The sequence below is a fragment of the Metarhizium brunneum genome, chromosome 6 (assembly GCF_013426205.1).
Source record: "Metarhizium brunneum chromosome 6, complete sequence".
Lineage (NCBI taxonomy): Eukaryota > Fungi > Ascomycota > Sordariomycetes > Hypocreales > Clavicipitaceae > Metarhizium > Metarhizium brunneum.
Window position 1 is genome coordinate 2,915,408 of NC_089427.1, and position 25,749 is coordinate 2,941,156.

Consider the following 25,749-nt stretch of genomic DNA (forward strand, 5'->3'; position numbering starts at 1 on the left):
TACTGTACTCTTTGTTTCTATAGCTTTACTATTCTCTGTCTATTCTTGGTTTGACGTGGAGGACCTTGATTAAAGTTGAAGGATTTGCTAGACTGACATGGCGAAATCGGCAGCCTCCGTTTTGTCACCGTTCTTCCATGATTAGGAACAAAAAATAGAAGGGGAAGGGAGAATATGGTGTTGTTGTTAACAGAGCCCAAATAACCTAACCGGGGGGGTCTGGAGGACCAAAAGCTGGCATTCATTAGGCATCTCTTATCTCATTTTCATAGAACCTACTTGGAATAGACGTTGACCCGGGAGGACTTTTCCGGATACCAAAAAAATGGAGAAAAATAAGAAAAGGAGGGTGGCACGAGTGTAGGAGTGAATTCTAATGGTTGGCTATGACCACATCCTGTTGAAGATGTTGATGTCCATACGTATGTACTGCGTTGGATGATGTGAAAGCAATTAGCTCGGGGTATTGGTCATGACGAAATGCCACCTTGTGGGCGTATCTTGAGTAGAAAACCCAGAGATGCTCTGTCAGAGCTCTCCGGCCAGATGAACGAATAGTTGACATGCAAAACACCCAACCGATGCAACTTGGGCACATGGATTGGCCACGACTTGGTGACGGCCAGGCCAGGCTGGGATATGGATGGGTCCATGTCAGGCGAGTCTGGTCGTCTGGTATGTGTGGAGGGGGTCCGAACCGCCAATCGCCACTGCCTGGTGCTTCCGAGTTGGGGCATGCCGCGGTCACACCCCGGCGAGTACGAGTACTTGAGTATGTATGTTGCTGAGGGCTCGTCTCGTGCCGCCGCGGGACGGGGAGCGTGACCCGAGTCCGCATGGGGGAGGTTTTGTTAGGGCCTCGAGGAAGGAAGGGTTGACCGAAGGACCAGAACGGGCACTTGACCTGTTGGTTGGTTGGCTGTAGTACATTGGATTCTGGGATGATACGGAGTACATACGTAGTTGACTCCATTCGAGGTGGTTTGTGGCCCGAATTACAGGTTGGAGGAATGTCCTCCAAGGCGTCTTCGTCTGGTCCTCCCTTGGGGTGGCATTGGACTCAAGTCAAGTCATTGTGATGGTGTTTCCATTTATACATATGTTTTGTGCCTGGCTGGCCAGGGGCTGGTGACCGGATCGGAGCTTGATGTTTTTTGGACGCTGGTTGCCGCAGATGCGTCTAGTCGCTCCTTCCACTTCGAGTCCCCCGCTATGGGGTCTGTCGACGGGTGGTTGCCCTGGCGGACCAGGTCGACCCCGCCAAGCCAAAGGCAACAGTCCTAAGGTTGAGAGCCCAGCTATGGCAGCCTGTCACAAGTCCAACGCGTTGGTAACGTCCGGCATTGATGATCCCTGCTTTTCAACATTTCTCCCCCCATGTAGGCATATCGACTGCTACGATTTTCTTCGTTTTGCTTTTCTTCTTTTGTCCCTTTTCGCCTTGCTCCGATCCAGCTGCCTCTTTTTTTTCCTGACGAAAACTAGTGCCTGGCCATGCAGAGTTCTGTCGTTATTCTCTCTCGCAACGACGACCATACGTATTCCCTACGCCTGTAGTGGCCGATTCCCTCGCCTGTTCGACAACGGGCACTGTTGCATCTTGCCCTGCGACGTCGACGTCTCACAGAGTTGAGCTTGCGGCTGCCATCTTCACATTGCCTCGCCGCCGGCTGCACAACCCTACACAGCCCGATTTCCACGCCTCAAACAAAAAAAAAGTTGACGCTGCTTTTGCCGCCGGGTCCCGAGTAGGGTCGCTTCCAATGGACGGCGATGAGCCTACACAAGGTATGGTTGACCCGAGTTAATCGGAGACCTATCCGGGTTCTAGAAGGGAGCATATCTTTGGCTGACAGCTTGACCTCTTCTTCTGTTTTCCAGCGACCCAAAATGTCCTCGATCCGCGACGCATAGGGAAGCAGAACTCTGGCTTCTCCGACGAAGACGTTTCTGACATCATTTGCGTCCTGTACCCGCACTCCGAGTCGGCACGAGAAGAAGTCCAGAGACTAGCTAAAGAAGACTCTCCGTATATTATTGGCAAGAACGAGGCGGATGATGTCGAGCCAGACTATGAATTGGAGGATCATGCGAGCCGGTTCGAGTCGCATCCTGTCAGCCACGGGAACTACGCCATCATCTTGAGGCTTTCGTCTCCCGTCAAGAGCCCCTCTTCTGGATTCGCTTTTGGCAGAAACAGTGCTAGGTGTGATATTGTTTTTGTCAACGATCCCTTGCGCCGGATTAGCAATGTCCATTTCCGCATCTATGTCAACGAGTATGGAAGTGTCATGATTGAGGACCAATCAACCAACGGCACTTTTGTCGATAGACAACTCCTTACGCGTCACCCCAAGGACAAGTCGGCACCGGCAAACAAGTGGGTGCTGGGTTCTGGGAATCTCATCCGAATTGTGTTGCATAGCGAGACTCTGGATTTGACTTTCCGTGTCAGGATACCTCGTCGTGATGACGATTATGACCGTGCATACCTCAACAAGGTCAATGAGTATTTTATCCACCATGGCTTGCACCCGGCGAGCGGCGAAATACCGGGTATCAATTCTAATACCAAGACCAACCCTGGGCCCGTTGACCTCTTCAAAGCGCCTGGAGGGCCGCAGGCAAACAGGGTAGCATTCGAGGCGAGTCCATCTCCTCGCCTGTCTCCTAAGCGAAAGGACTCTCATGGTGTAATACGCAATGAGTGGAAGGGCTCTGGGAAATACAACCGCATAGGCATGATTGGCAAGGGAGCTTTTGCAGTGGTGTATAAGGTGACATCAAAATATGACGGACTGCCCTATGCCGCAAAGGAGCTTGAGAAGCGACGATTTATCAAAAATGGTGTCCTTGATCAAAAAGTTGAGAATGAGATGAAGATTATGCAGCGCGTGAATCATGTAAGTCTACCGCCTATTTGTGTCTCGTCAGAGAATGAGCTAACAGCAAATTGTTAGCCCAATATTGTGCGTTATATTGAGAATTTTGATTGGGAGGATCGCTTATTGATTATTATCATGGAGTACATCCCTCACGGTGATCTGGGCAAGACTATTTCCGACTTGGGCGCATTTACTGTGGAAACGACACAAACCATGTCAAAGCAATTGCTCAGTGCCTTGGGCTATTTACACGCCAATAATATTACCCATCGGGATGTTAAGCCAGACAATATTCTCATCCAATCCATGGATCCCCTGGTGGTTAAGCTCACCGACTTTGGATTATCTAAAATGGTTGATACGGCAGAAACATTCTTACGCACGTTTTGCGGAACTCTCCTGTATTGTGCACCCGAAGTGTACACAGAGTATGCCGAGTATGATGACAATGGAGTCCGAAGCCGAGGCAAGAAGATGCGCCGTGTGCCTGGACAGAGATATAACCATGCGGTGGACATCTGGTCTCTTGGAGGTGTGCTGTTTTACTCACTGACCGGCGCACCACCTTACCCCGTCAAATCTGGCATCAGCTACTCAGAATTACTGCACAAGATTATGACAACGAATTTGGACACCTTGCCCCTCCAAAGATTTGCCGTATCTGGGGCCGGCATTGACTTCATTCAGCGAATGCTTCAGAGGCGGCCCGAGAATCGCTCAACTATAATCGAGCTTGAAAGCCATCCCTGGCTTTGTGGCTTCGGCGCCACTGTACAGGCTTCCCAGTCTTATGATGAGATCACGGATGATGAAGAGTATCCGTCACAACTCGAACAACTAGTTGCGTATGATAATGACAGAGTGAGCGACTCAATGAGCGATATTTCAGACAAGGAAAACGGTTACATGGATCATGGTGCACAACCACGCTTGTTCGGGGAGGTTGGTGTTTCTGCCATAGGCTCCTCTGGTGTTATTCCTGAAGATTATCTTCATCTGCCCGACCAGAACAGCATGGGTGCCACAGACATTCTGGACTCTCACGAGGACGAAGCCTACGATTCAGGGGACTCGGACACAATCAAGGCAAAGACTCGGCGTGCGTATCAACACAACACCACGTCGATATACCCAAACCAGTCCGCAGACCAGCTCCAAAGTCTGGTAGAAAACGTAGCTTCACAGAGTCTTGGAGGCAATGCTTCAGTCATTCAAGAACCGGGTGCGTCGCAACGGCTGTCCTTTTCCGTGGACCCCAATTCGAGTAAGAGAAAGCCACCATCGTCCGGTACAAGCGAGGAATATGACGAGAACACACCTCCCGGGAAGCCTATCATAAAGAGATTGAAATCGGAGGGAAGCCCTGAGGATCCATCCCCCGAAACGCTAGAGGAATATAGACTTTTGGCCCGAATGCCGCAAGTAACAAGACTTAATTCTGGCAGGCAAATCGACTACCCTGTTAGTAAGATGGTGTGGTGGCAGCAAGACAGGAGGACTTGGCATTTGCGATATCCCGAAATGACACAGCGCCAACATGATGCTTTCAGACAAGCGGCAAAGGAAGGGGGCGAGGAGTTTGGCCCTGGCAAGACGCCCCTCTGGGATCTGGCAATGAAATACTTTGCTCCCGAGCCTAGACCAGAGGGCAGAAACGGCCAATCTGCAATATCTCTACCCGTCGGACTAAGGCGAGAAGATAGTAGGATGGTTGACGATACGGTGGAATTCCCGCCAACAGCGGCGCCAATCGAGTCGTCCTCAATACCCGATACCTGCCCTCCCGATACGAAAATCGTTGTGCCAGTTCAAGAGAGCCTATTAACGAACAGAGCGCTTGCATTAGTGGACACTGATGCCTCTTCTTGTGTCCAAGGAATCACATTCCCAATCACCGACTCATTAGTGTCGTTTGGCAGAGGTCCAGATAACACGGAGAGCTTCAAGGAAAAGCAGGAACCCCGAGTGCCAAAGTACGCCTTCAAAATCATGCTGTGGAAAGATGGTTTCGATCCGTCAAGGCATTCTACAGCAGGAGATCAGCCATGGTGCAAGGAAGCGTCGCAAGAAGATGCCCAATATCACTTTTGGATATCTACAAAGGCCACTCTGGGCCTCAAGATCAATGGGTACAACTTGGCATCATCAGACCCCAAGAACCCGAGTGGTCCGTCTCAATACTGGGCCAAGATTTACAACGGCGACTCTCTCATGATTTGGGGCGGGCAGGATCCTAGGAACCAAACCAGACTTACATTCAGATGTTTCTGGGGAGGATCCTCGACTGCACGCCCCGTAGAGAGACAACAGCTGGAGCTGGCCAGTCCCCAAGTCGCCGCGAAGCTAGACGCTGTGTGTCAGCGAACCGAGAAGCGAGTTCGGGACGCTACAGAACGAAAGCGCAAGTCTGATGAGGCCAGTGCGGATATTGCGGAACGATCGCGGCAAGTAGATCGCGAGCGAGAACGCAGCCGTTTGTTTGAACAGCAGCGACTGGAGGCCGTTGAATTTTGGGCCGCGAGACCAGCTCTTTCAAGGAAGAGTTCTCCTGCTAGTACCTCAACGAGGATCTACTAGGCGGCGAATGCTAACTCGAGTCTCGATAAAATACCACGACCTGCGGGACGGTAATAAATGATCCTGGGGAAGGGTTCGCGAGGCTTTTACTTTCATTTTATACTCTATACCATGTTGGAGCTGGGCCATGTATGGCGAATCAATATTTTTTCTTTTTCTTTTTCTTTCCGGCAGGGATATATGCGAGGATATGATCATTCAATAGCATCATGAACAAAGACAAATCTGGATTATAGAAATCTAAAACTGAATACAGACAATTTAGGGCAAGACCTAGTGGCTTCGTGGTTGAATGGTGTGGGCAAGAATGCTGGGCGTTCAGAGCCCGCCCAAGATCCCTCACTATTATTGCCTCCAGGCCACTCTTCTGATCCGCGAGTTTGCGGATTACTCGTCGTGCTGTGCATGTTCAAATGCTAAAAGCTACCGTGATTATTCGTCGTTTATACATCCGACAGAAGCAACTTGATAACAAACACTACATTCGGCGATTGCCAGCTAGGCGTCCAACAGGTCTGAACTAAAACAACGTGAGCAAGACTTGCCATTATTGCGTAATTGCGCTCATAGGCTCGGTGACTTCCGAGAACGACACAGTAGGGTCAAGATCGATACGTTCTGCTAAGCAATTATTATCCTCTTCGGTTTCGGGCTTCCACAATGAGGAGTCGTCCCTTGGAATGTGAAACTCTACACGACTGTCAGATACTATTAACATGGCTCAAGGGCTGAAGAAACTCACCAAGCAGTTTTGTTGGCTGGACAGGCGACGAAGGCGGCGAAGCTGGCTCCTCAATTATAGGCTCTGGTACACCATCGTGAAAGTGCCAGTCATAGGGTCTTGGGTTCTGGGTACTCGCCCCCCTGTTGCTCTTCCAGTCCCATGTGCTGCAAAACTCGCTGTTGGTGGCATTGTGGATTGGGCGACTTCGGGGCTTGTAGTATGGATTATCGGTAGAGCGGGAATAATCTGTGAAGACGGAGCGGGCGTATGCTGTCTCATTGGGGATGTGTGGTTTGAACTTGTTTGTAGGCTTGCTGGCGTTTGAACCTGAAGAAAAGGACGGGGCGGTTGAATTTCTATGACCTGGCTGGGAGTATTCGCCCGTACCGATTTGCGAGTTGTTTTCTTCCCACTCGGCCCTCGGCGCCGACCTATTGTTCTCTGTTGCATCTGGACTTCTGGTTCCTGACTGATTAGAGCCTGTCCGGCCAAATTGAAACATACTGAAGTGAGACTGTTTGGGACTGTAGTCCGGCCCAAACGCCCCTCGAGATGACCGAAATCGGGCCGGTTCAGGCTTTTCAGCAGCAGCAGTGCGAGTTTCAGATTTATCATCTTCTCTATTGCTGAATGTTGTAGTATAATGAGAGCATTCAATGTCGGCAAGTGGCGACTTTTGCCGAATCGCCTGGCCAGAACCACAGCCACTATCCTTGTTGCTCTTTCCGAAGACGCCCTTTGAGAACCTGGACGGTTCATGGAACGAGCCTTGATGAGGAAGATCTTGTGGATTATACTGCGGACTCTCCCTTGTCATCTTCAACTTAGGGTGTTGTCCGCTGCTGTCGATACGGAGATCGCATTGTATAGTTCCCTCACCCGACGAATTGGAGGATTGTAAAGCTGCAGTGCGTTCATAGATGACACCCGGAATCTGCATCGGAGCTAATTTCTGGCCCTCCGTTCCAATCCTTTCCTTTCTGCTCTTCCTGCCACTCCTTTCTCGGTATTGCTTAGAGAAAGCTTCATCGCCTAGACTTTCAACACGGCTGTGGTTCCTGAGAGACATTCTGTTTTCAGAAGCGGAGTCTGCCTCCTCAACATACGGGGCATGATACTCCCCTTGAACAACCAAATGATGAGTTTTTCGTCGGTGCTCGCCGTTGATGTGCGGTGCCGGTTCTCTTTGTGCTCGACGCTGGGCCGAGCCTGATCTACGTCCAGGATAAAAGGGGGACGATTCAGCAGGGCTGACCGGAGCAGATGAACTTTTTGCAATCGATGCATGGCCAAGGCGGAGCTTCGCTGGGTTTCTTGACTTTGATGTTTTGACACCAAGTTCCTCTGATGGCAAATCTGAATTGCAATGTGGTGAGCCGTGTCTAAATAAGTCAGCAACAGTGGAGGAAGCAGTATCTGCAACACTGCCATCGTGCTCCGGAGGTCGAATCGACTGTGCTGTCTGCCACGTTGTGAGATTGGTTTTTCTCTAGTGTACATGGGCCAAGACTTACCAATTCGAGAACTGAAATCTCGTCCAAACCTTCGTTTACCCTTACTTCGGCAGTACATTTTCCGCAGTAGTTTGGTAGAAGGGGGAGCCCAGGTTTGGGTTTGTGTTTCTTCTGGAAAGCCTTAGATCGAACTTTTCCACAACCAAAGCAAAAGTGATGTTTATCCATTTGTCCTTTCTGAAGCGTTATCTCTCGACATGATGAGCAAAAATTCAAAACAGGTTTAGGCCATATGTCAATGGGGTGCTTTTCATGAAATTTTCGAGATCGGACACTGCCACAATCGGAACACAAATGGTGTCTTATTGTACAGGACGGGCTTTTCTCCCTCAGATGGGCAATCGACAAAGTGCGATCTCTGCCACCTTGTGGCACAGAAGGAAATTGAGCCTCTATTGCGACTTCATCATTGACTGGGGCTGGGGCCACATTCTCTTTATCCACAATAGGTTCTGTAGATTTCATTGCGTCGGCGGGTATTTCTGTTGTATTCAATGAGCTCTGCTGCACGCCTTTTGTTTTATGTGCCACTACCGAGTCTAAAAGATTATTGAGCTGGCTTTGGGTATTTTGATGGTCTCTGTGAAGATGTGAGTCTGTGGGTTCTTTCAGAAGCTCTCGTCGAAGACGATCCAACTTTAGTTGAAGCTCTTGAAGCTCTTGTAGCTCTTGGAAATTAGAACCTAGAGAATAAGACGACGCATCTTGATTCCTTTTCGGGGTTGGAGTTGCGAGGAGGTCTTTTTGCTGGTGGAAAAGATATGGTGGCACATAATGTGGCAGGAAAGTCGGAAGCTGTTGCTGCGAATATAGAAGCGGTGGCTGCGATGCCTTGTTGGGTGCAGCTCGTTGAGCATTTGAATTGATCCAGCTGGGGGAAGAGGATGATTTCTGGCTTCCTGGTAACCCATTTGCTGTTGATAAATATGTCGAAGGAGACGTTGAAGTGGAACTAGGTTCTTCGTCTTTGGGTGTCAACGTGGGCGAAGGCTGTTTGTAATCCCGAGTCGTGATTTTGAGTTTTCGAGAGCCCCTGATCTTCTTGGACAAGGTGCTCCGCTGAGATTTTAAAGACGAACTTCGGCTCTGGGTGTGCTGTCTCTTTCTCGACGCGGACTTGGGTATCGGCGAGACTAAATGATTTAGCCCTTTATTCCTAGATTTTATGGTGATCCCGTGTATGGACGATTGATCGGAGCTATCATAGGACCCAAATTCAACCTGGGCATTATCACCCGTGGCATCGGAGTCCGAGTCGTAGCGAGATGATGGTTTCGGTCTGACCGTTTCGGAGGCACGCTCGAGATCCCTTCGAGAAGGTATCCCAAATGCCGTTGATAACAGGTCAATTTCTGGTTCGGCCGAAGTCGACGAGTACCATCGCTTCCATCTTTGACCCATTATAACAGACCGAAGACAGGCTGTGTGCAGTAGTACCAGTCATATGGCGTTGATGGGTGTAGAGCAAGGGGAAGATGCTGCAAATTATCATGGCTGCAGAGAGAGCGCGTGGACAAAAGTGTGAAGTTGGTGTGCAGTTGAAAATAGAATGAAGACGCGAATGCAGCAGGCAGTGAACGAATTATGCCGGACGGTAAAATTTTCAGTTGCGCCCAAGTGGCAGCTGTCACGGACTGTTGCAGCTGCCTGCATTTACACACCCAGCCGAGTCACTGACCAGTCGACTCCATACATGCCCATTGGTTGCTGGTCATATATCTGCTGCGTCATGGCAAATACGGTGGTTTTGTCTTTTTCTAATTTCTGTTCAATTCATACAGTGATATACATTGCACGTACCATACATCTCTCCAGGACCTATATGGCCATTCTCTTTTTTATTGTATCCCCTATTCCCAAATCCTCTATATGGCCGTATTAAGCAATTAGTCTACCCGTAGAACCCGGGGGCCTCTTTTCTTGCTGGCCTTCTTCTTCTTGTGTCCCTTTTCAAATGCTGCAACAGCGGCGTGGTCTCGTCCAACGTTGTCAAGATCCTTGACCTTGTAGATTCGGATGATCCAATTTTCACTGGTAAAAGCCTCCTCCAGAGTGTTGAGGACTGGGCCTTGGTCAGGGAGACGCACGCCACGAACACGGTCAGCGGCTTGGCCAGGCGGGAACATAGAGTGGTAGTTATAGTATGACATTTTGTACCTGGTTTTCGCTTGTTAGCCAAGACGATCTCGTACGTCGCCAATTTTGTGTGAACTTACATCAAACTGTTCTTCATAGTCTCAGTAGCCTCTCCGTCGACACGGTACTCGCCACGGGCCGTGAAGAAATCACGCTCCTTGACCTCATCGGGCCAGATACCCTCAGCGATACGGACCATCCAGAGGAATTTGTTGATATCGTCACCAGAGTAGCCCAGGAGGGCACCAAAGACGACAAGAACATAGTCAACTTCGTGCTGTCGCATGATAGGATAGCTAACTTCTTCCCTTGAGCTCATGGCTTTGCCAACAGTCGCGATATGGGTATTGTTCCACGTGTTGTTGTCAACAAGCGTGGGACGGTCGGCCATACCACCAATTTGGTAGCCGTAATCCCACCAAGACATGATTTTGGCATCCTTCTTGGTGTTCTGTCGCAGCCACTGGTACGCCTCTCGGTAATCATCAATAATGTGCTGGCTTCCATCCGGCAGTCGGCTTGCCAAGACAACCGAAGGAGAGGAGTAGGCGTTGGATGTGACCCAAGTGCAGTGCGTAACAAACATGAGAAGGTACACAATGACAGAGGCCACGACGACAAACTTGGATGATGGGTGGAAAATGCCGACGTTTGGCTTCTCGCTGCCTCTGAGACCAGCCATGGGCTTCGCTGGCTTCTTGGAGGCTGCTTCGGTAGCACTCTCCACTTCCTTGGGGTCAGGGGACTTGGCGGAAATATAGGTATCGAGCAGGCTCGACAAGGCAATGGCCGCGGCAACGCAGACAATAGGGGTCAGAGTGAGCATCAGCCGAACCATGACGCCCGCGAAGTAGCTGCCGAACAAAGCGTAGACGATAACGAAGACATGCTCATCGCGGAGATCTTGAAAGCACATGTAGACACCGGCGGGGAAGAGCCATATGAGGAAATTGAGATCAAAGAAGAAAGCGGGCCAGGCAGTAGGCTGATGCTCGGATACAGAGGCAATGATAGGAATATGAATCTTGGCATAGCCGGTATCCCAGAGGGAGTAGAAGCGACCATTCCATGGCGCGATATAACCGAGGGAGGTTAGACCAACCAGAGCAATCAAGCCAACACCAAAGGTGGCGACAAGGATGGTAACAAGGAAGGTCTGGAACTGGCGGCTAGGAATGGCAGATCGTACATATTCAATGAAGGCAATCAACTGGAGGAAGCCGAAGATGCCTGGCCAAAAATTAGCATGCTGTAAGTTGGGACTGACTCCAACACATTTACGTTCATACCTAGCGCGGGCATGTGCTCGCTGGTTTTCACCGGGAGGAAACCAACAAAGGGAATTTGCATGCTGGCAATGGTTCCCAGAGCATACCATGTGGTATAGCTGACGTAAAGGCGAGTGCTGTAGCGTCCCATGCAGATAAGAACAAAGGCATGGAGGGGCAAAAGACAGGTGATGAAGGCGTAACCACCCCACGATGCCACCATGTAGCCGTAAAACAGAGCGCACAGAGCGCCCCAGAGCATAGAGCCCAGCTTCAAGGCCTTGATCCACAGGTAGAAGGTGAAGACGAGAAGGAAAATGGCGATGGCCTCGTTGTCGTAACTTCCGGCGACCGATCGTGAGATGTAGCCGGGCGCTATGCCCATGAATACAGCAGAAAGAAGTCCAGCAGATGGAGACGTGGTCATCTCATTGGTTAGAAGGTATGATGCGTAGGCCGTAAGCCCGGAGAAAGCGGGAGCAAGCAGAACACAGATGTTACGAATATCCACGGGAATAGTCAGGGCCTTGAGGGCGTGGTAGATGGCGCCGCTGGTAACCATGAGACCTGGGTACAGAGTACCTCCCGTGACGCGGCCAAGAGGATGCCAGGTTCGGTCATCGAACCAGTCCCAGAACTTGTAGAATCCGTTCGCAACAAGATACTTGGTCGCTCGGAAGTTGAACCAGGGGTCGACTAGTTTTAGTCAGTTCTATACTACGGCAATGTTTTTGATTGGAGATGAACGAGGGCACCGACATTCGTGAATAATACTTTCAAATCCTTTTTGAAACAGGTCAGTATCTGTGTGACACGCATTGGAGTAGTTGGCTCTCTGGCAGCGACTCCAGAGCGGTTGCTGCTCGAGATGGACGGGACTTACGAATCACCGAGAACAGTCGACTTGAGATGGCAGCGCCGGCGATGAAAAGAAGAATGACAACTCTCAAGAGAGTCCGTGTGCTTTTTGTGTTGACGCCATCAAGGCGTGGTTGGGCTTCGGTCGTCATGTTGGCGACGACTACTGGCAATGGTTGCCCTGAAGGTTGATGGAGAGGGAGGTTCTCCGGTCTTGATGCGACGACGACGACCAGACTTGACACCACACACTTTGGACTGAGGACAGCTTGGAGCTTCTGGCAGCATTGAGCGTGGCCGAGTGAAATGTGGGGCTGTCGTCACCATCGAAGCCGCCTCTCATTGGTCCCATTTTTTACCTGACACGACTGTTTGTGAGGCTGTGACGAGCAATCAATGGACTACTACCACCATTTCACGCACTCAATTCAAGGCTTGATCAATGTTTGAATCTGCAAGTGATTACCGAGGTCTTATGGCTACGATATACGATGGCTGGTTCAAGAGATTTGCGCACGAGATGTGCAATGCATGAGGGCTAGACAAGATGGCATTTTCCCTTGAGTTTGTGTGAATAGCTGCACTTCGAACTATGTCCACTGTTATGAGACACGTGAACCTTGGTAGTCATTACTGGCCTTCAAGTATTTGGCGGCGGTCTTTGTGTGGAAACATTTCAATGTTGCCGTCTAGATTGTGTGTATTTTTACACCTGTACACATGAGTAAACAGGAACGTAAGGAAACCTCTATGCAGTAGCGCCTCGCGTAGTCTCCATCATACAGCGATTCTGCCATAATTTGGACCCTATAGAGGCATTGGCAGACTCTCAGTCCTTTACAAGTAGCAGATCCATCCTCCCCCCTCAATTCGTTTTGTTATCAGCTATCCATCTCCACTGTCGGCCCCGTCTCCGGATTAATCGCTTAAGGGCTCTCCTGGGACACCTTCAACAGCAGCTTCTCGAGATCGAACTTGGGGTCGTTGACATCGGTGACAACTGCGCACGGAGGTTAGTCTTCTGCTCGGCATAGACGCGGTGTTTTTCGACACGGAGGATGAGCCCCAGGGGGGGTGGCCGCATATCTTGAGAAGCCAACATACCATCATTCTTGGAAGCAGCTGCGGGAGCAGGATTGTTCTTCTTCGCGTATTCGGCCTTGGCCTGATCTATCAACTTCTGCTTGCTCTCCCATTCGTGCTTAGCATGCTCGGCCCGTTGTGTAGTAGTAATCGTTCTCTGATGAGAAAATCCGTAGAAGACGCCCACGGCGAGCGCGGACCACCGGAGAACCTATTGACAACCCAGTCAGCGTTCGACCATGTGAATCATTTAAAATTTGGCGTCCCAATTGCATGTCGCCGGTGTTGCAGGCGATGGCTGGGCGGCTATGAGCGACCTGAAGCGGCCGCACAATAGGGAGACGACTGAGGGCGGGAAACCAACGTTGACGCCAGTCGAGGCCATTGGAAATTACGGTCGCAAGGTGCGCGACAGATGCGAGAAGCGATCCGGAGGTGAGGACGTAATTCGAGGGCTGACAATGGGTGTCAATGGGGCCCTGTCGTGGAGGTTCGAGGGAATTGTTGCGTCGGCTGCAAGGTGAAGAAGATTTGAAAGTTGCTCGGGAAAAGTCGCAGTTTTGCCAGGACAGGCGGCAACGGCCCGCCACATAACAGGGGAGCTCATCGCCCATGGCGCATGGCTCGTTGCTCATTGCTCCTGGGTGGGCGGCAGGGCGGTAGGCCGTCGGAGGGTGTGGCTCTCCATGTCCGGTTCTTTGGGGCCGAAGAGGCTGGGTCAATCAATCACGTGAAGCATTGGTGCTTTTGTGCCTTTTGTGCATGTGTGCACTGCATTTGGCGTGTCTCGCAGCCCCCAGATCCTCCGTACAGGCGCTGTGGGCTGTGGTCTGCCCACAAGACGCGCCTTGGCGCTAGTGTCGGCACCTAGCATAAAGTTGACCTCACTGGCCGACAGGGGTCTCGCTGCCAGTCGTCCAAGGCTCCGAGATATGGAAATGTTGTCAGGTCTGGTCAACGTTTAATGCGACATCGTCCTGGGGCGCGCGAATCGCTAGAGACTGACACAGCAGTTCGCCTGACGTTTATAACTCAGAGATCAGCTGTCCCTACTTTATTATTTGCTTCTCCTCCGGGCTGGTTTCAAGTGACTTCTCTTTGTCCCCCCTTTGACTTGCTTCGCTGCCCGACTCCCTGAGGGCTCCCCTGATTTGCTTGTCCCGTAATGGGACAGTCAAGAAGCCATCAAGATGCAGCAACGTCGAGATGAAATCCTTGCGAAAAAGGCCAAGCTTGCGGAACTCAAGCGACAGAGAGAACTTCGAGCTAGCCAGGCCAGTGCTGGCCGCCCAAGCCTAGGTGGCGGTGATGTTGGTCTATTCCCGTCTTCTGCGAACTCTTTTGCGCCTCGCTGCTAACAAACCATCTCCAGTTAATATCGCCGACTCCTAGTAGAGCAGACAACCGCCGCGAAATCGAATCTCTCATCAACAGTCTAGTTGGCGAGAGCCGACCTGGCTCAACAACGACGGGAGGCGCCGCATCCCCTGGTGGCCCTCGTGCCAGCAGACCGAACAGCGTCCTAAGTGCAGGAGAACTTAGCAACGAGACATCCGAGTCCGCAGCAGTCTCGGTTGCCGCTCCTCCGCCACCACAACTCAGCACAGCACCTCTGACGACGGTATATGAGTGTCCACCATCTCCGGTCAAGGAGGTCTTTTCCTACAGCAAAGGCGTTCAGACTTCAGACGAATGGCCCCCGCCAGCGAGACACCGATCGCAGTCAACCGTGTCAGTTAGCGATGACTTGACGGGGACCACAAACTCGCCAAATAAGAGGCAAAGTAGGAGAGAAAGAGATAGGGAGGAGGAGTTACGCCAGAAGATTCGTGAGGAAGTAGAGGACGAGCTGCGAGCAGCCAAAGAGTCTCTTGCTGACGGCACTGCCACGGCACTACCAGCGTCATCCGCCAACTATCCATCCAGAGAGTTGACTGTAGAGGAGTTGGAGGCTGTTACACGGTCTGAGGCATTTGTTGACTTTCTTGACCAATCTACCAAGGTCATCGAACGAGCCCTTGACCAGGAAACCTACGATATTTTGACAGATTATGCCTTGCAGGGCAAGGATCAGGATGAAGATGATGAAGAAAGCGGTAACACTGGCGGCCGTGGCTCGCATAGGATAAAGGAAGTCGCTCAGTTCTTCGACGATCGATGGTCAAAAAAGCGAATGATTAGCGGCATTGATTTCTCCCCAAAGTTTAGTGAGTTATTGCTCGCATCGTATACCAAGAACCCCACGGCGCCTCACGAACCCGACGGCCTTGTTCAAGTTTGGAACACGCATATGCACGACCGCCCCGAATATGTTTTCACCGCCCAATCCGATATTCTCACTGCGAAATTCTCTCCCTATCATCCAAACTTAATCATTGGCGGATCCTACAGCGGACAAGTTCTTCTCTGGGACACGAGAGCGAAAGCTGCTCCTGTGCAAAAGACTCCACTGACGGGGTACGGCCACGCGCACCCTATTTACTCTGTCAACATTGTCGGAACGCAGAATGCGAACAACATCATCTCCTGTTCAACGGACGGCGTTGTCTGTGGGTGGAGTATGGACGTCTTCGCGCAGCCGCAAGAGCTTCTGGAACTGAAGAATCCCAGCCAGGCCAAAGTGGCTGTGGAGGATGTCAGCCCAACATGTGTGTCTTTCCCTCAAACAGACCCTACGTTCTTTCTTGTTGGAAGTGAAGAAGGTACAATCTTTCCATGCCATAGATACGACCGGGCTGGCGCCAAGGCTGGAGTAGATAAGAAGATCAGCTACAAGGGTCACACAGCTCCCGTCATGTCTGTTGATTTCCATCCGTCCCGCGGCCCCATCGACTTGGGGGACTTGATTATTTCATCCTCGCTTGACTGGAGCGTGAAGCTCTGGAAGGTTCGTGCGCCAGCCGCCACCTCTACAATTGGGGCAGGGGATGGCAGTGTTACACCACTAATTGACTTCGTCCGGGAAGATGTTGTGTATGATGCCAAGTGGTCGCCAGTGAAGCCAAGCGTCTTTGCTCTGGTCGATGGCGCTGGATGGTTAGAACTCTGGGATATTGCGGTGGAAACTGAAGAGCCCATCTCACGAATCTCCCCTAGTCAGCGCCAAGACGGGAGAACGATGCTCTCCAAGAGCTTGAACAAGCTGGCATGGGAGCCAAACGATGGCAAGCGGTTGGCTACTGGCGGCATAGATGGTTCATTGACAGTGTTTGAAGTAGGTAGTGGCTTGGGTGGCAAGGAGGGATTGAAGAATGAGGAATGGACCAATGTCAAAAAGTTGGTGAATCGAGTCGAAGCAGTTGGCTTGAATGGGGCTATGATGGTGTAGGCAGGCAGGCATGTATGGTGGGCATGGCTCGGTTGGAAGTACTTTGCCTGTTGGAAGTGTTGACAACAAAGGCTTATTCTGTATACCCCAATAACGCGAGAGTCGTAATAGACGCCTTGTAAGATCAGAGGTTCCATGTTTCTTGGTGTATCTCCAAGCCTTGAGTCAGCATTGACGATGAAAGTTGACATGCAGAACCCCATTGGATACCTGATAGAACTGTAAAGCCTCGCGGAGGTTTCTGTGATACTCTCACCAGCTCGTAATTGTGTCATAACCTTGGTTCATGCTTAAATTGTTTTTCCGTCATGATGCCGGACCTGGTCACGTGGGGGCGTGGTGGGAATGCAAATATTTCAGCGACCTCCACTTCAGTTTCAGCCATTTCTTCAAGTTTCAGTGCCATGGACTCGCCGAGAAGAACGGGACGTTGATTGATTTTAGGGCTCACAGGATTCTGGGCTTGGGAGCCGTCGCGAAATTATCATTGTCGCTGTATTCACTGTCGCGCTGCTGCTGGGACCACCTGGGTAAGTTCCAACTCGAAGCAAACGCTTTTCCTAGTCGAACATGATGCATTCAATTTTATTGAATTCTGCAATTCTGAAGGCCATCTGTGGCCAGTCTGTGGACGAAATTTCCTGATTCATAGTCGCTTCCCACTAAAATACACGCCATCGTCTATCGTGGACATAGAAACAAATGCTAACCACAAGGATAGGATCCCCCCCCTCTTCAGGTGTTGGTAGGGACAGAATTCGGATATCTCTTGCCCGCCGTCTCAAAGTTCTTAACCATGTCACTGATCCTAGTGAATTCTTCATCGGTAATGTCCACCAGCTTCGCATTCTCCCTGACTCTTGAGGCTGCGGTAGCTCCAGGGATAGGAATAATGGTAGGAAGTCCAGGGCGGTTGCTGTGTTTGCGCACCCACGCGATGGCCAACTGACCGGGCGTGCATCCCTTTACCTTTGCAATCTCCTCGACCTGGCCAACAAGCTTGAGATTGTGTTCAAACGCGCCAGACTGGAATCGTGGAAAACTGGATATGATTCCGCGATCCTGCATATCCTCAACACTCTTGAATCTACCAGTGAGCATCTTGATGGCTTGTTAGCTACTTGGATTCGACAGTGGCGCGTTTTATGTTGGCAAGAACGTACTCCTCTGCCCATTGGCGAGTAGGCCAAGATGGGGATGCCATGCTGAGCACAGGCTTCAGCAACACCGTTGGTAAGAATGTCAGGGGAGAACATGCTCAGTTCAACCTCAGCAGCGCCAATCTTGGCGAACTTGGCTGCTTCGTGAACAGTCTCGGCGCTACACTCCGATAAGTAGACGGCACCCAATTTTCCAGTCTCGATGTACTCCTTCTGGATGACGCCATAGGTAACTTCTAGCGGCGTGCTGGGGTCGCGTCTTGAAGGAGCAAACCCATCGAGCTTCTTGGTTCCGCCGAGCTGCTTGATGATGTTATCCAGACTGCGGCGAGTGCCCTCGGGGGTGCCATCCTGTTTGTGCGTAGTGAGATCCATGCCGCCCTTGATAACCAGCGTCACTTTATCGGCGTCCTCGGGATATTTGGTGAAGTACGCCTTGGCCAAGGTCATGGAGTTGCAATCAGGAGTGCCATAGAACTCAGCACCGTTCCACAGAGTGAGGCCGCTCTCCAAAGCTGCTTTGAGTGCCTCGATGGCCTGGTCGATGGGCGTAGGTTCAGGGCGCCAGGTGAAGCCTATCCTTGTCAGCAAACAATTGGTCGATGGGAAACGTGCTCAACTGGTGACATACCCATGAGGCCGTACCCAATGGGCCCGACTTCTTTACCAATGACCTGAGGCATGTTGACGGTTTTCTCGAGTAGTGGCCTTGGCTGAAGGAATTTTGTGCTTGTAAGACTGAATGTATCGTACCAATGCCGATGATGAGGGGCAGATCCCCCTCAAGCAGCCCCTGAACACGCCTCGTCTTTATACTTTCCATCCACGAAAGCTTCCTCCTTACGGAGTACACATGGGATTTCTCGCCCCCTCCGTGTCGGGCCAGTGGGGTGTACGCGACGGTTCACGCCGTGCGCCGTCTGCGTCAACCTGGCGAGTTGTCCGATACCAATCCCCGCCATCCGCAGCCAGGCGCACTGGGTCGGAATTAGGGCCATGTACAATCGCTTATTCCGATGACTGTTTCACTAAGCCATGTCTATCTCCGATGGCAGAGGATAAATATTGTGCTACTTTGGTATAATCCGGATTTCTAATCGACCCTGCCAGTGAGAATAATCAGTATGTTTGCCCGGTGACTATCCCGCAGTTGTGCTCTGGTGGCCGAGTTGGGTTGGTGAAGCTTTGACTTGTCTGCGATGACGTCACTCTATGATGACTGATTTTTAGATCGTATCCAGCTTCGTGTCGAGCTGATTCTCTAGAATGCGAAACGGGTATCATGAATTTGGCCCTGTTGAGCTTGAAGAGCGAAAATCAACGGAGTTTGACATATGTTCTCCGGATGGTGCTGAAGGTCGGGCCGTATCATCATGTTACATGAAGTCGAGCGGTGGCAATTACAACGACGCGCCATGTCGACCAAGCTCTACAACGATATAGTCCCATGGAATATGCGCCTCTCCCGCAGGCGAATGGAGGCAATGTATGCTCATGGGGTTAGATATGCTACTTAGTCACTTGTGCTTCGTTCTTTTCTTCTTCTCGGAATAGGGGCTCTGGCCAAATACTTGCCCATTATCCACGTAATCTACGCGATCAGTCTATCATATCAAGACTTCTCAATCCGAATAGACACATCCAGCCCATCAACACAGTACCCCAACTGCTTAGGCCCATCCTTCAGTTCGACCTCCCTCTCTATCCATCGCCCGGACTTGCCATTCATCCCACCAATCTCTTGAGCCTTCTCGGCGGTCTCATCACCACGCAGCTCCTCATCATCACTACTGTCCCCATCGCGATCATCATATCCCGCCATAGGATCCCACTCCCCCGTCTCCCAAACCAGCTTCACTCTCAACGGTGGCAAATCAAACAACTTCCCCGCAATGCCCTTGACAGCATAAACATCAAATGACCTGGGTATCCTGCACGTCTTTGTCTGCCCCCCCTCAAAATGAAACGTCACTGAGATGAGGCGCGCTTCTAGAAACGAAGGATTGACCTCATCCCTCCGAATGACATCCGGTTCTCCGTAGATATCACAAAGCTCCTTGTACCGCGGGTGTTGAACCAAGATGGTATGTTCTGCTGACTCGGGGACTGTAGCCAGCTGCTTCGCTATCCGCGACAAGTAAAACATTTCTGCGTTTGTCCGGTCCGCGGCCTTGACTTGTGCGAAGTTGAGACTCTGTAAATTGGCCAGCCGTCCGATAGTGAACATGTGCGATTCTTCGGACGACGATGCCTTTTTGTCGTCGTCTTTGGCTGCGTCGTAGACGGGGTTGTGGGATAGGCGGAGCGCGTTGAGACCCGGGAAGTGGGTGGGCAGAAGGTCGACAAAAGACCAGGCAGATATGCTGTTGTATGATATGTCGAGATACTGTAGCGATGGGGGGAACACGGGACCGGTGGCGCCGTGGGATGAGATGGCAGTGATGTTGTTGCCTTTGAGGTGGAGGTTTCGCAGGGACGTGAGAGACGTGAGGCTCGCAAGGTCAGATAGGGCTGTGAACTCGTTGAACTCGAGGTTGATGGAGGTTAAAGCGGGTGGTAGAGGGAGGTGGCCCATCTTTGGAAGGCAAGTGAGTTGATTCGAACCAGCATTCAACTCCTTCAAGCTGGGACATCGGGCGGCGATGGCGCAGAACTCCTCCCACGTGAGCAACGTCTCTTCGAGTGATAATTCCGTAACGCCCTGAAATGCAGAATTGATTCTGTCCAGGGCCGCATCTTGCAGGAGATTCTGAAACCGATTGCCACTTCGAGTGGCGTTAGCCGCTGCCGCGAATATCCATCTGAAGCATAAAGCATGAAGCCAATACTCACTTGATACTAAGCTTTCGCAGCGTCTTCAGCTCTGCACAAATATCTACCACTGGCCCAATCGTCTCGAACAAATTCCGGCTCAGATCGACATGCACGATACTCGGACACGACTCTGCTATAGGACCATCTCCATCTTGTCGAGAAACAGCCATTCGCATGCCGTCTAAAATCACAATCTTCAGGTCCTCGACTTGTGCAAGCTTCTTCCAAATCTTGTCAAAGCCCACTTCCTCGGCAACCTTTCTGCCCGAAATGACAATTTGAGCACCCGGCTGGCCATGCTTATCCTGCTCCGGGTCAGAGAGATACTTCTCCTTGAGGGCGGATAGGAAGCCCTGGACGTCGTCCTTGGGCCGCGTGGGGCGGACAAAGGACGCAGCCGTGGACGACCTGGAAAGGCCTAAATTGACGTTGTTAGGAAAAAGACACCCTTTACAGACTATGAGCAGCATACATGTGAAGTAGCGCACGCCCTTGTGCGAGCCATCGTGCTTCCCGCGGGTCGAGTCGTCCCATTCTACGCCCAGCCACGAGCCAGTGGTTCCCGCAACTTCACCGACATAGCGGACCGTGCAGAGTGCGCCGCCGTAGGAAACTCGCTGGCCTACGTGTGGTTCTTGGTTCATTATTGACGAGCTCTAGTAAGGGACAGCATTTGACCGGCTGCAAAGTTGGGCGTGTCGCGGGGTGTCTTGCGGCATTGGATGTTGTGATGGTCTGGCGAGTACGACTGGGGACTACGAGCCAAGGCAGCAGCAGAATTTAGGAAGCCCCAGTTCCGCAGCCATTGGCAGAACCAGTATATCAACGACGGCCGCTTAACAACGCATGCTTATGCTCTAGGGCACAAAAATCCATTGAATTGCGACGGGGGATTTTCTGATGGGTTGTGAATTTTTACTCATTCGTGACATAATTTCATTGTGCGTTCAAATGGCCAGCTACCTGGTAACTATTATGGCTAAGGACCTCGGTCTCACAGCTTGCTAGCAGCGCCTCCAACAACCTTGACCAAGGCACGGCCATTGCTCAAACACACCTTGCCGCCTGCAACCTCAGTAACAAACCGAATTTCCTCAAAGTCACCCTGCTTCTCGCCGGTGCGCCAGACACTGGTGACCAGCTTGTCGCCGGGCTTGACAGGACTAGCAAATCGAGCCTGGTATTCCTTGACGTTGGCAGGGTCGCTGCCGCCAAAGGTCTTGAGGATCAAATAGCAGGTAGTGTTCCATGAGTACAGGCCGTGCATAATGGCGCCCCCGAAGCCCATCTTCTGGCCAGGCTCCGGAGTGGCGTGGAGGGGATTGTAGTCGCCGTTGAGGCGGTACAGCAGAGCTGACTCGGTCGTGGTCTGGTGCTCCAGAACGGCATCGGGCTTCTTGTCCTTGGGAGGAGGGAAGTTCTTGGTCGCAGGACCCTTGGGGCCGTGCCAGCCACCCTGGCCAACGAAGAACGAACTCGTTGTCACGCGGGTGTAAACCTCGCCGGTAGCAGTGTCGACGAGGTCAGTCTGGACGTCGAGGACGGTGCCTGGCCGGCCCTTGTCGTAGACGCCGAGGACCTTGGTTCTGGATTCGAACTTCCTGCCCTCGGAGGAGGTGGGCAGGGCCTTGAGGAACTCCATCTTTCGCTGGCCATCGACGACGCGCCTGTAGTCGAATTCGGGCACACTGGGGATCTTGACGGCCTTTGAGGAGGCATAGAAGTCGATGACTTCCTGGGTGTTGCCCTTGAATGCTGCGCGGCAGGGATTAGTGCAAACTTCGCGAGCGACGTTTTGCAGCATTGCAGCGCCGTGGGCTCACTCACTCAGGATGATGGGGTATGTAGGGAAGACGGCAAATTTGGGGTGTAGCTCCTGGAAATTCAAGTTAGCCGTGGTTATCCTCGCTGGAACGGCCTGGGTCCTCTCGTACGTAGAGGAAGTGAAGCTCGTCGGCCGTCGCGCCGATGCTGTTTGCAAACAGCAAAACATCTCGCTTCAGCCAAGTGACCTCCTGAGGAGGGTATTCGAAACCAACACCAGGGCCAGACATTATGGGAAACTGAGCTTGGAATTCTCGGTCAATAAGTGCAGTTCAACAACAGAGGGTTTCACAGAAACCACGAAGCAGCTGGCACAGAAAGCGGGTGAGCGCATCCAGAGATATACACTCCGCGGCGGCATTCTCGGGGGAGCTTGCCTTGAGCCGAGGCACCTGCAGGCTTTGGTGGTGGGGGGATCGGCTCTATTGAGGTGTTCGGATCGGATTGATGCGTCAACCGTCCAAGATGCTCCTTACTTAAGTAGCTAGGCCGGTAGTATACCCCGGATTTCCCTTTGGGGTTTTCAGAGACTAGTAGAACGTTTGAGAAAAGCCTTGGCCCAGTTTGCATAGTCGTCTGTATCCTTTCGCACCATTGACTTCTCAATATAGTGACTGCTGGGGCTTGGTTCGGCATAGGTATCGGTACATATTGCAGCTATGTCCGAGCATTGAAGAGACACCAGTAAACGCCTTGTACCTTGACCGGCGAAACATGGGCCTGCAAAATTCCTTTTTTTTTTTTTTTTTTTTTTTTTTGCAATAGTATAATTTTCTTTTGAAGTGCTGGTGCTCTCCAGATGTATCCTGGGCGATGATTCGGATGATACATAGCGGTATCTTTGGTTTCGAGCAGACCAGACCGTCTGTCTTCTACACGCGTGATATGACCAGTCAGCCCGTCAATCCATTCCTGTAGCGGGGCACGTCTGCGCCATTGCTGTGGACATAACAGGGCTCCAGACGGATCAACATTGATTGAACCCCTACACAAACAGCCACTTCTTAATCCCCTGTATCCGCAACAAGCTTCGCAAGCAACCAGACCAGGCATCAGTACACGCCATTTGTAACACACTTGCCGCCAGCCCGTTCTTGTAACCATGCCGCCATCCGACAATCACTGCGAACTCATGTGCGCCGAATTGATCTCATTCGGGATGCTTCTGCAGCATCTTGCTACCACAACCAGCCTGCTCGGCCCCAAAACTCTGCCGTCAGATGGGACGGGCGAGGTAACAAAGGACCGGCATCAGAAACCTTCTGCAAGACATGGAGGCCGTTCACACCCATGATCCGAACAAACAATTCATTGCAACAATCACATGCATGCGTTGGACAGCTTTTCCAGGTACGCGACTCGATAAAAACTATAGAAAATTGTGTGCCTGACGAGGCTAGCTTTGTGCGCCACGGCACAACATATTGGTGCTAAAGAGCGTAGAATCCGCTTTGACTCAAATCATGTAGTTATTGGAGTGCACATTTGGCATTGAAATCCGTCCAAGGGCTCTTGCCAGTCTCAACCCAGTCTTCCTTTACCTCGGTCACATTCCGCCAAGAATCGGTATATTTCGTCATAGCGTTGAAATTCATTCGATACACGCTCTTGAGGCTGCACTGGTGGTGACATGCTCTCGTAGCCTTCAGGCTCAGAAACCCATGGGCTCTCGGCCATTTCGCAGGCAAATGCTTCTCTCACGAAAGAGTCGTCCTCCAGGAATGATTCCACGTCATCAAGCTCGTAACCAGTAAGTGACCGGGCTGATCCGCCGGGTGAGCTTATCGCTCGTTCGGATTCTGGCGCGAATGGGAATTTGAGAGCTACCCGAGCCCCCGCAGCGGAATCAAAGTCAGGGTCCTGGCCTATAATGCCTCGTTCAATCCCCATGTCGTCGCAGAGCCGCTCAACAGACACGGCGTCTGTACCTGGGAAGCGAACGCGAAGCTTGCCGCCTGGTTCCAACGAAACAGGTAGCCCCCCCAAAGCTTTGAGCCGTTGGAGGTCGGACATGACTGCCTTCAAATGCTTTCGTGCTCGACGCAAATCTGCAGACAGGACTTCGAGGAATCCTTCCGTATCGAGAACCGTGGGCTCAGCAACTGCGTCAGTCTGGAAGATCGAATCACTAGAGGCACGGACAACAGCGGCAGCAAGGGGGCTAAGGGCTGTGATGACGGGGCTCATTTGAAAGTCGATGAAAGAGCCGGGAATGAAGCTGGGAATGGCAGCCATTCTGTTCATAGCTTCGTCTTCGAGCTTCGATACGGCACGGTATCGGCGCTCCCCATAAGGTCCGACGCCATCATATCGGAGCTTCTTGCCGGAAAGGAGGAACCCTCTCATTGCCTGAGAAACATTCTGGACGACTTGAGCTGGAGCCGCAGGAGCGTGAGAAAAGTATCTTGCTCCGCCACCAATGCTGTATCCTCCGGCAGTTCGCGGCATGGCACCACCAGTGAGGTTAGGTCGTAGCGTGTTTGCAAATGGAGCCCGTCCAGAGAACGAGGCAATTCGCCGGGATGTGTTTGAGGAAGGAAGCTTAGACCTGTCGAATCGAGAGGCTCCTGTACGCTCCGAGCTAATATATCGCCGGACGAGATGATTTATATTCTGCGTAGTAGTGCCGGAGAACCACCTTGAACCACGTCTCTGCTGTTTCAATAGTGCCGCTGGGTGAACAGGCTGGCGACCGGTAGATCCGCTTCGCACTGGGATGGCTTGTATTTGGCCTTGGAGAGGCCTCGTAGCGTCCGCGATTTTGATGCGAACCGCTTTTGTTGTTTTGGCCACAGCGAACCTAAGGAATCGCAGGGTCGTGAAACCCCACATTGCCCCTTGGGACGCCATGTTGGTGTTTGTTGTCGCTTCTCTTACGATGAAAACAGAGGAGGGTTGGTTTGTTGTAGCGGCCTGTATGCCTGGCTTTCGGCCGTGGGTGACATCGACTTATTATAAGCCCGTACCGATATTCACTTGGTTTGCCACGCAAGCCGCAGCCGGGAGGGAGCGGATGCACCGCCACGCTATTGGCCACACTTGGGCTGGCGAGAGGTCAATTAAGCTAGCCGGGTTCGGTTAGCGCGATTCACGGTGCCCCATTTCAACTTCCCTCTGTATAAAAAAAATCCTGCGTTGCTGTTCTGCTTTAGTTTTCTCCTTTGCCAAACATTCATCGCACCCAGCGCCTCAAGTTGGGAGAGCAAGTGCTCACCTTTCTTGGGCTACCGTGAGACGGCGCTCGTAATCACTGGTAAGCCTCTCCTCCCTTTTTCTTCGACCCACGATTATCTGTGATGAATTCTTTACACGAACAATCCAATTCATACCATACCATGGTGACTTAGCAAACTCAAGAATTACACTGAGAAGCTTTGGATCATATCTTTTTCAATCTCAATCTTGACCGCTTAGGCCTCTGCTGACACATCTCAAGGTATAGATGCCGCCTACGTCGAATCACACCCGACGCCGACGAATGTATTGCTCAAAAGGTTCGTGAAGTTTGACAGTTTGCCTTCGCTCGCACCCCAAATTCTCTCCAAGTGATGATCAAAACGACACCTTAGGGATTCCTC

General features: G+C 51.6%; 9 protein-coding genes across 9 annotated transcripts; 2 read left to right on the plus strand and 7 right to left on the minus strand.

Moving 5' to 3' along the window:
* Positions 1–1,763: 1,763 nt before the first annotated feature.
* RAD53 (Serine/threonine-protein kinase RAD53) lies at positions 1,764–5,462 on the plus strand (the record flags this gene model as incomplete). Its single annotated transcript, XM_014690635.1, has 3 exons — positions 1,764–1,788; positions 1,882–2,903; positions 2,961–5,462. 3 exons carry the CDS (start codon positions 1,764–1,766, stop codon positions 5,460–5,462), a joined length of 3,549 nt encoding a protein of 1,182 aa, XP_014546121.1.
* Positions 5,463–6,009: 547 nt separating this feature from the next.
* On the minus strand, positions 6,010–9,101 carry G6M90_00g102260 (uncharacterized protein; the record flags this gene model as incomplete). The annotated part of the gene is made up of 3 exons (XM_014690634.2): positions 6,010–6,152; positions 6,205–7,648; positions 7,701–9,101. The coding sequence occupies 3 exons, from the start codon at positions 9,099–9,101 to the stop codon at positions 6,010–6,012; spliced, it is 2,988 nt and encodes a 995-aa protein (XP_014546120.2).
* A 485-nt stretch (positions 9,102–9,586) lies between these two features.
* Positions 9,587–12,114, minus strand: stt3 (Dolichyl-diphosphooligosaccharide--protein glycosyltransferase subunit stt3; the record flags this gene model as incomplete). The annotated part of the gene is made up of 5 exons (XM_066131599.1): positions 9,587–9,857; positions 9,917–11,066; positions 11,126–11,800; positions 11,864–11,887; positions 11,988–12,114. 5 exons carry the CDS (start codon positions 12,112–12,114, stop codon positions 9,587–9,589), a joined length of 2,247 nt encoding a protein of 748 aa, XP_065987718.1.
* A 774-nt stretch (positions 12,115–12,888) lies between these two features.
* TIM11 (ATP synthase subunit e) lies at positions 12,889–13,430 on the minus strand (the record flags this gene model as incomplete). The annotated part of the gene is made up of 3 exons (XM_014690632.1): positions 12,889–12,962; positions 13,067–13,256; positions 13,410–13,430. 3 exons carry the CDS (start codon positions 13,428–13,430, stop codon positions 12,889–12,891), a joined length of 285 nt encoding a protein of 94 aa, XP_014546118.1.
* An 805-nt stretch (positions 13,431–14,235) lies between these two features.
* G6M90_00g102290 (uncharacterized protein) lies at positions 14,236–16,373 on the plus strand (the record flags this gene model as incomplete). Its single annotated transcript, XM_014690631.1, has 2 exons — positions 14,236–14,355; positions 14,418–16,373. The coding sequence occupies 2 exons, from the start codon at positions 14,236–14,238 to the stop codon at positions 16,371–16,373; spliced, it is 2,076 nt and encodes a 691-aa protein (XP_014546117.1).
* Positions 16,374–17,108: 735 nt separating this feature from the next.
* plr1_1 (Pyridoxal reductase) lies at positions 17,109–18,216 on the minus strand (the record flags this gene model as incomplete). The annotated part of the gene is made up of 3 exons (XM_014690630.1): positions 17,109–17,474; positions 17,537–18,108; positions 18,165–18,216. The coding sequence occupies 3 exons, from the start codon at positions 18,214–18,216 to the stop codon at positions 17,109–17,111; spliced, it is 990 nt and encodes a 329-aa protein (XP_014546116.1).
* Positions 18,217–19,145: 929 nt separating this feature from the next.
* On the minus strand, positions 19,146–20,991 carry TBCE (Tubulin-specific chaperone E; the record flags this gene model as incomplete). The annotated part of the gene is made up of 3 exons (XM_014690629.1): positions 19,146–20,298; positions 20,366–20,765; positions 20,820–20,991. The coding sequence occupies 3 exons, from the start codon at positions 20,989–20,991 to the stop codon at positions 19,146–19,148; spliced, it is 1,725 nt and encodes a 574-aa protein (XP_014546115.1).
* Positions 20,992–21,341: 350 nt separating this feature from the next.
* G6M90_00g102320 (uncharacterized protein) lies at positions 21,342–22,401 on the minus strand (the record flags this gene model as incomplete). The annotated part of the gene is made up of 3 exons (XM_014690628.1): positions 21,342–22,102; positions 22,175–22,223; positions 22,282–22,401. The coding sequence occupies 3 exons, from the start codon at positions 22,399–22,401 to the stop codon at positions 21,342–21,344; spliced, it is 930 nt and encodes a 309-aa protein (XP_014546114.1).
* A 1,291-nt stretch (positions 22,402–23,692) lies between these two features.
* G6M90_00g102330 (uncharacterized protein) lies at positions 23,693–25,021 on the minus strand (the record flags this gene model as incomplete). Its single annotated transcript, XM_014690627.1, has 1 exon — positions 23,693–25,021. The coding sequence occupies one exon, from the start codon at positions 25,019–25,021 to the stop codon at positions 23,693–23,695; it is 1,329 nt and encodes a 442-aa protein (XP_014546113.1).
* Between the last annotated feature and the right edge of the window lie 728 nt (positions 25,022–25,749).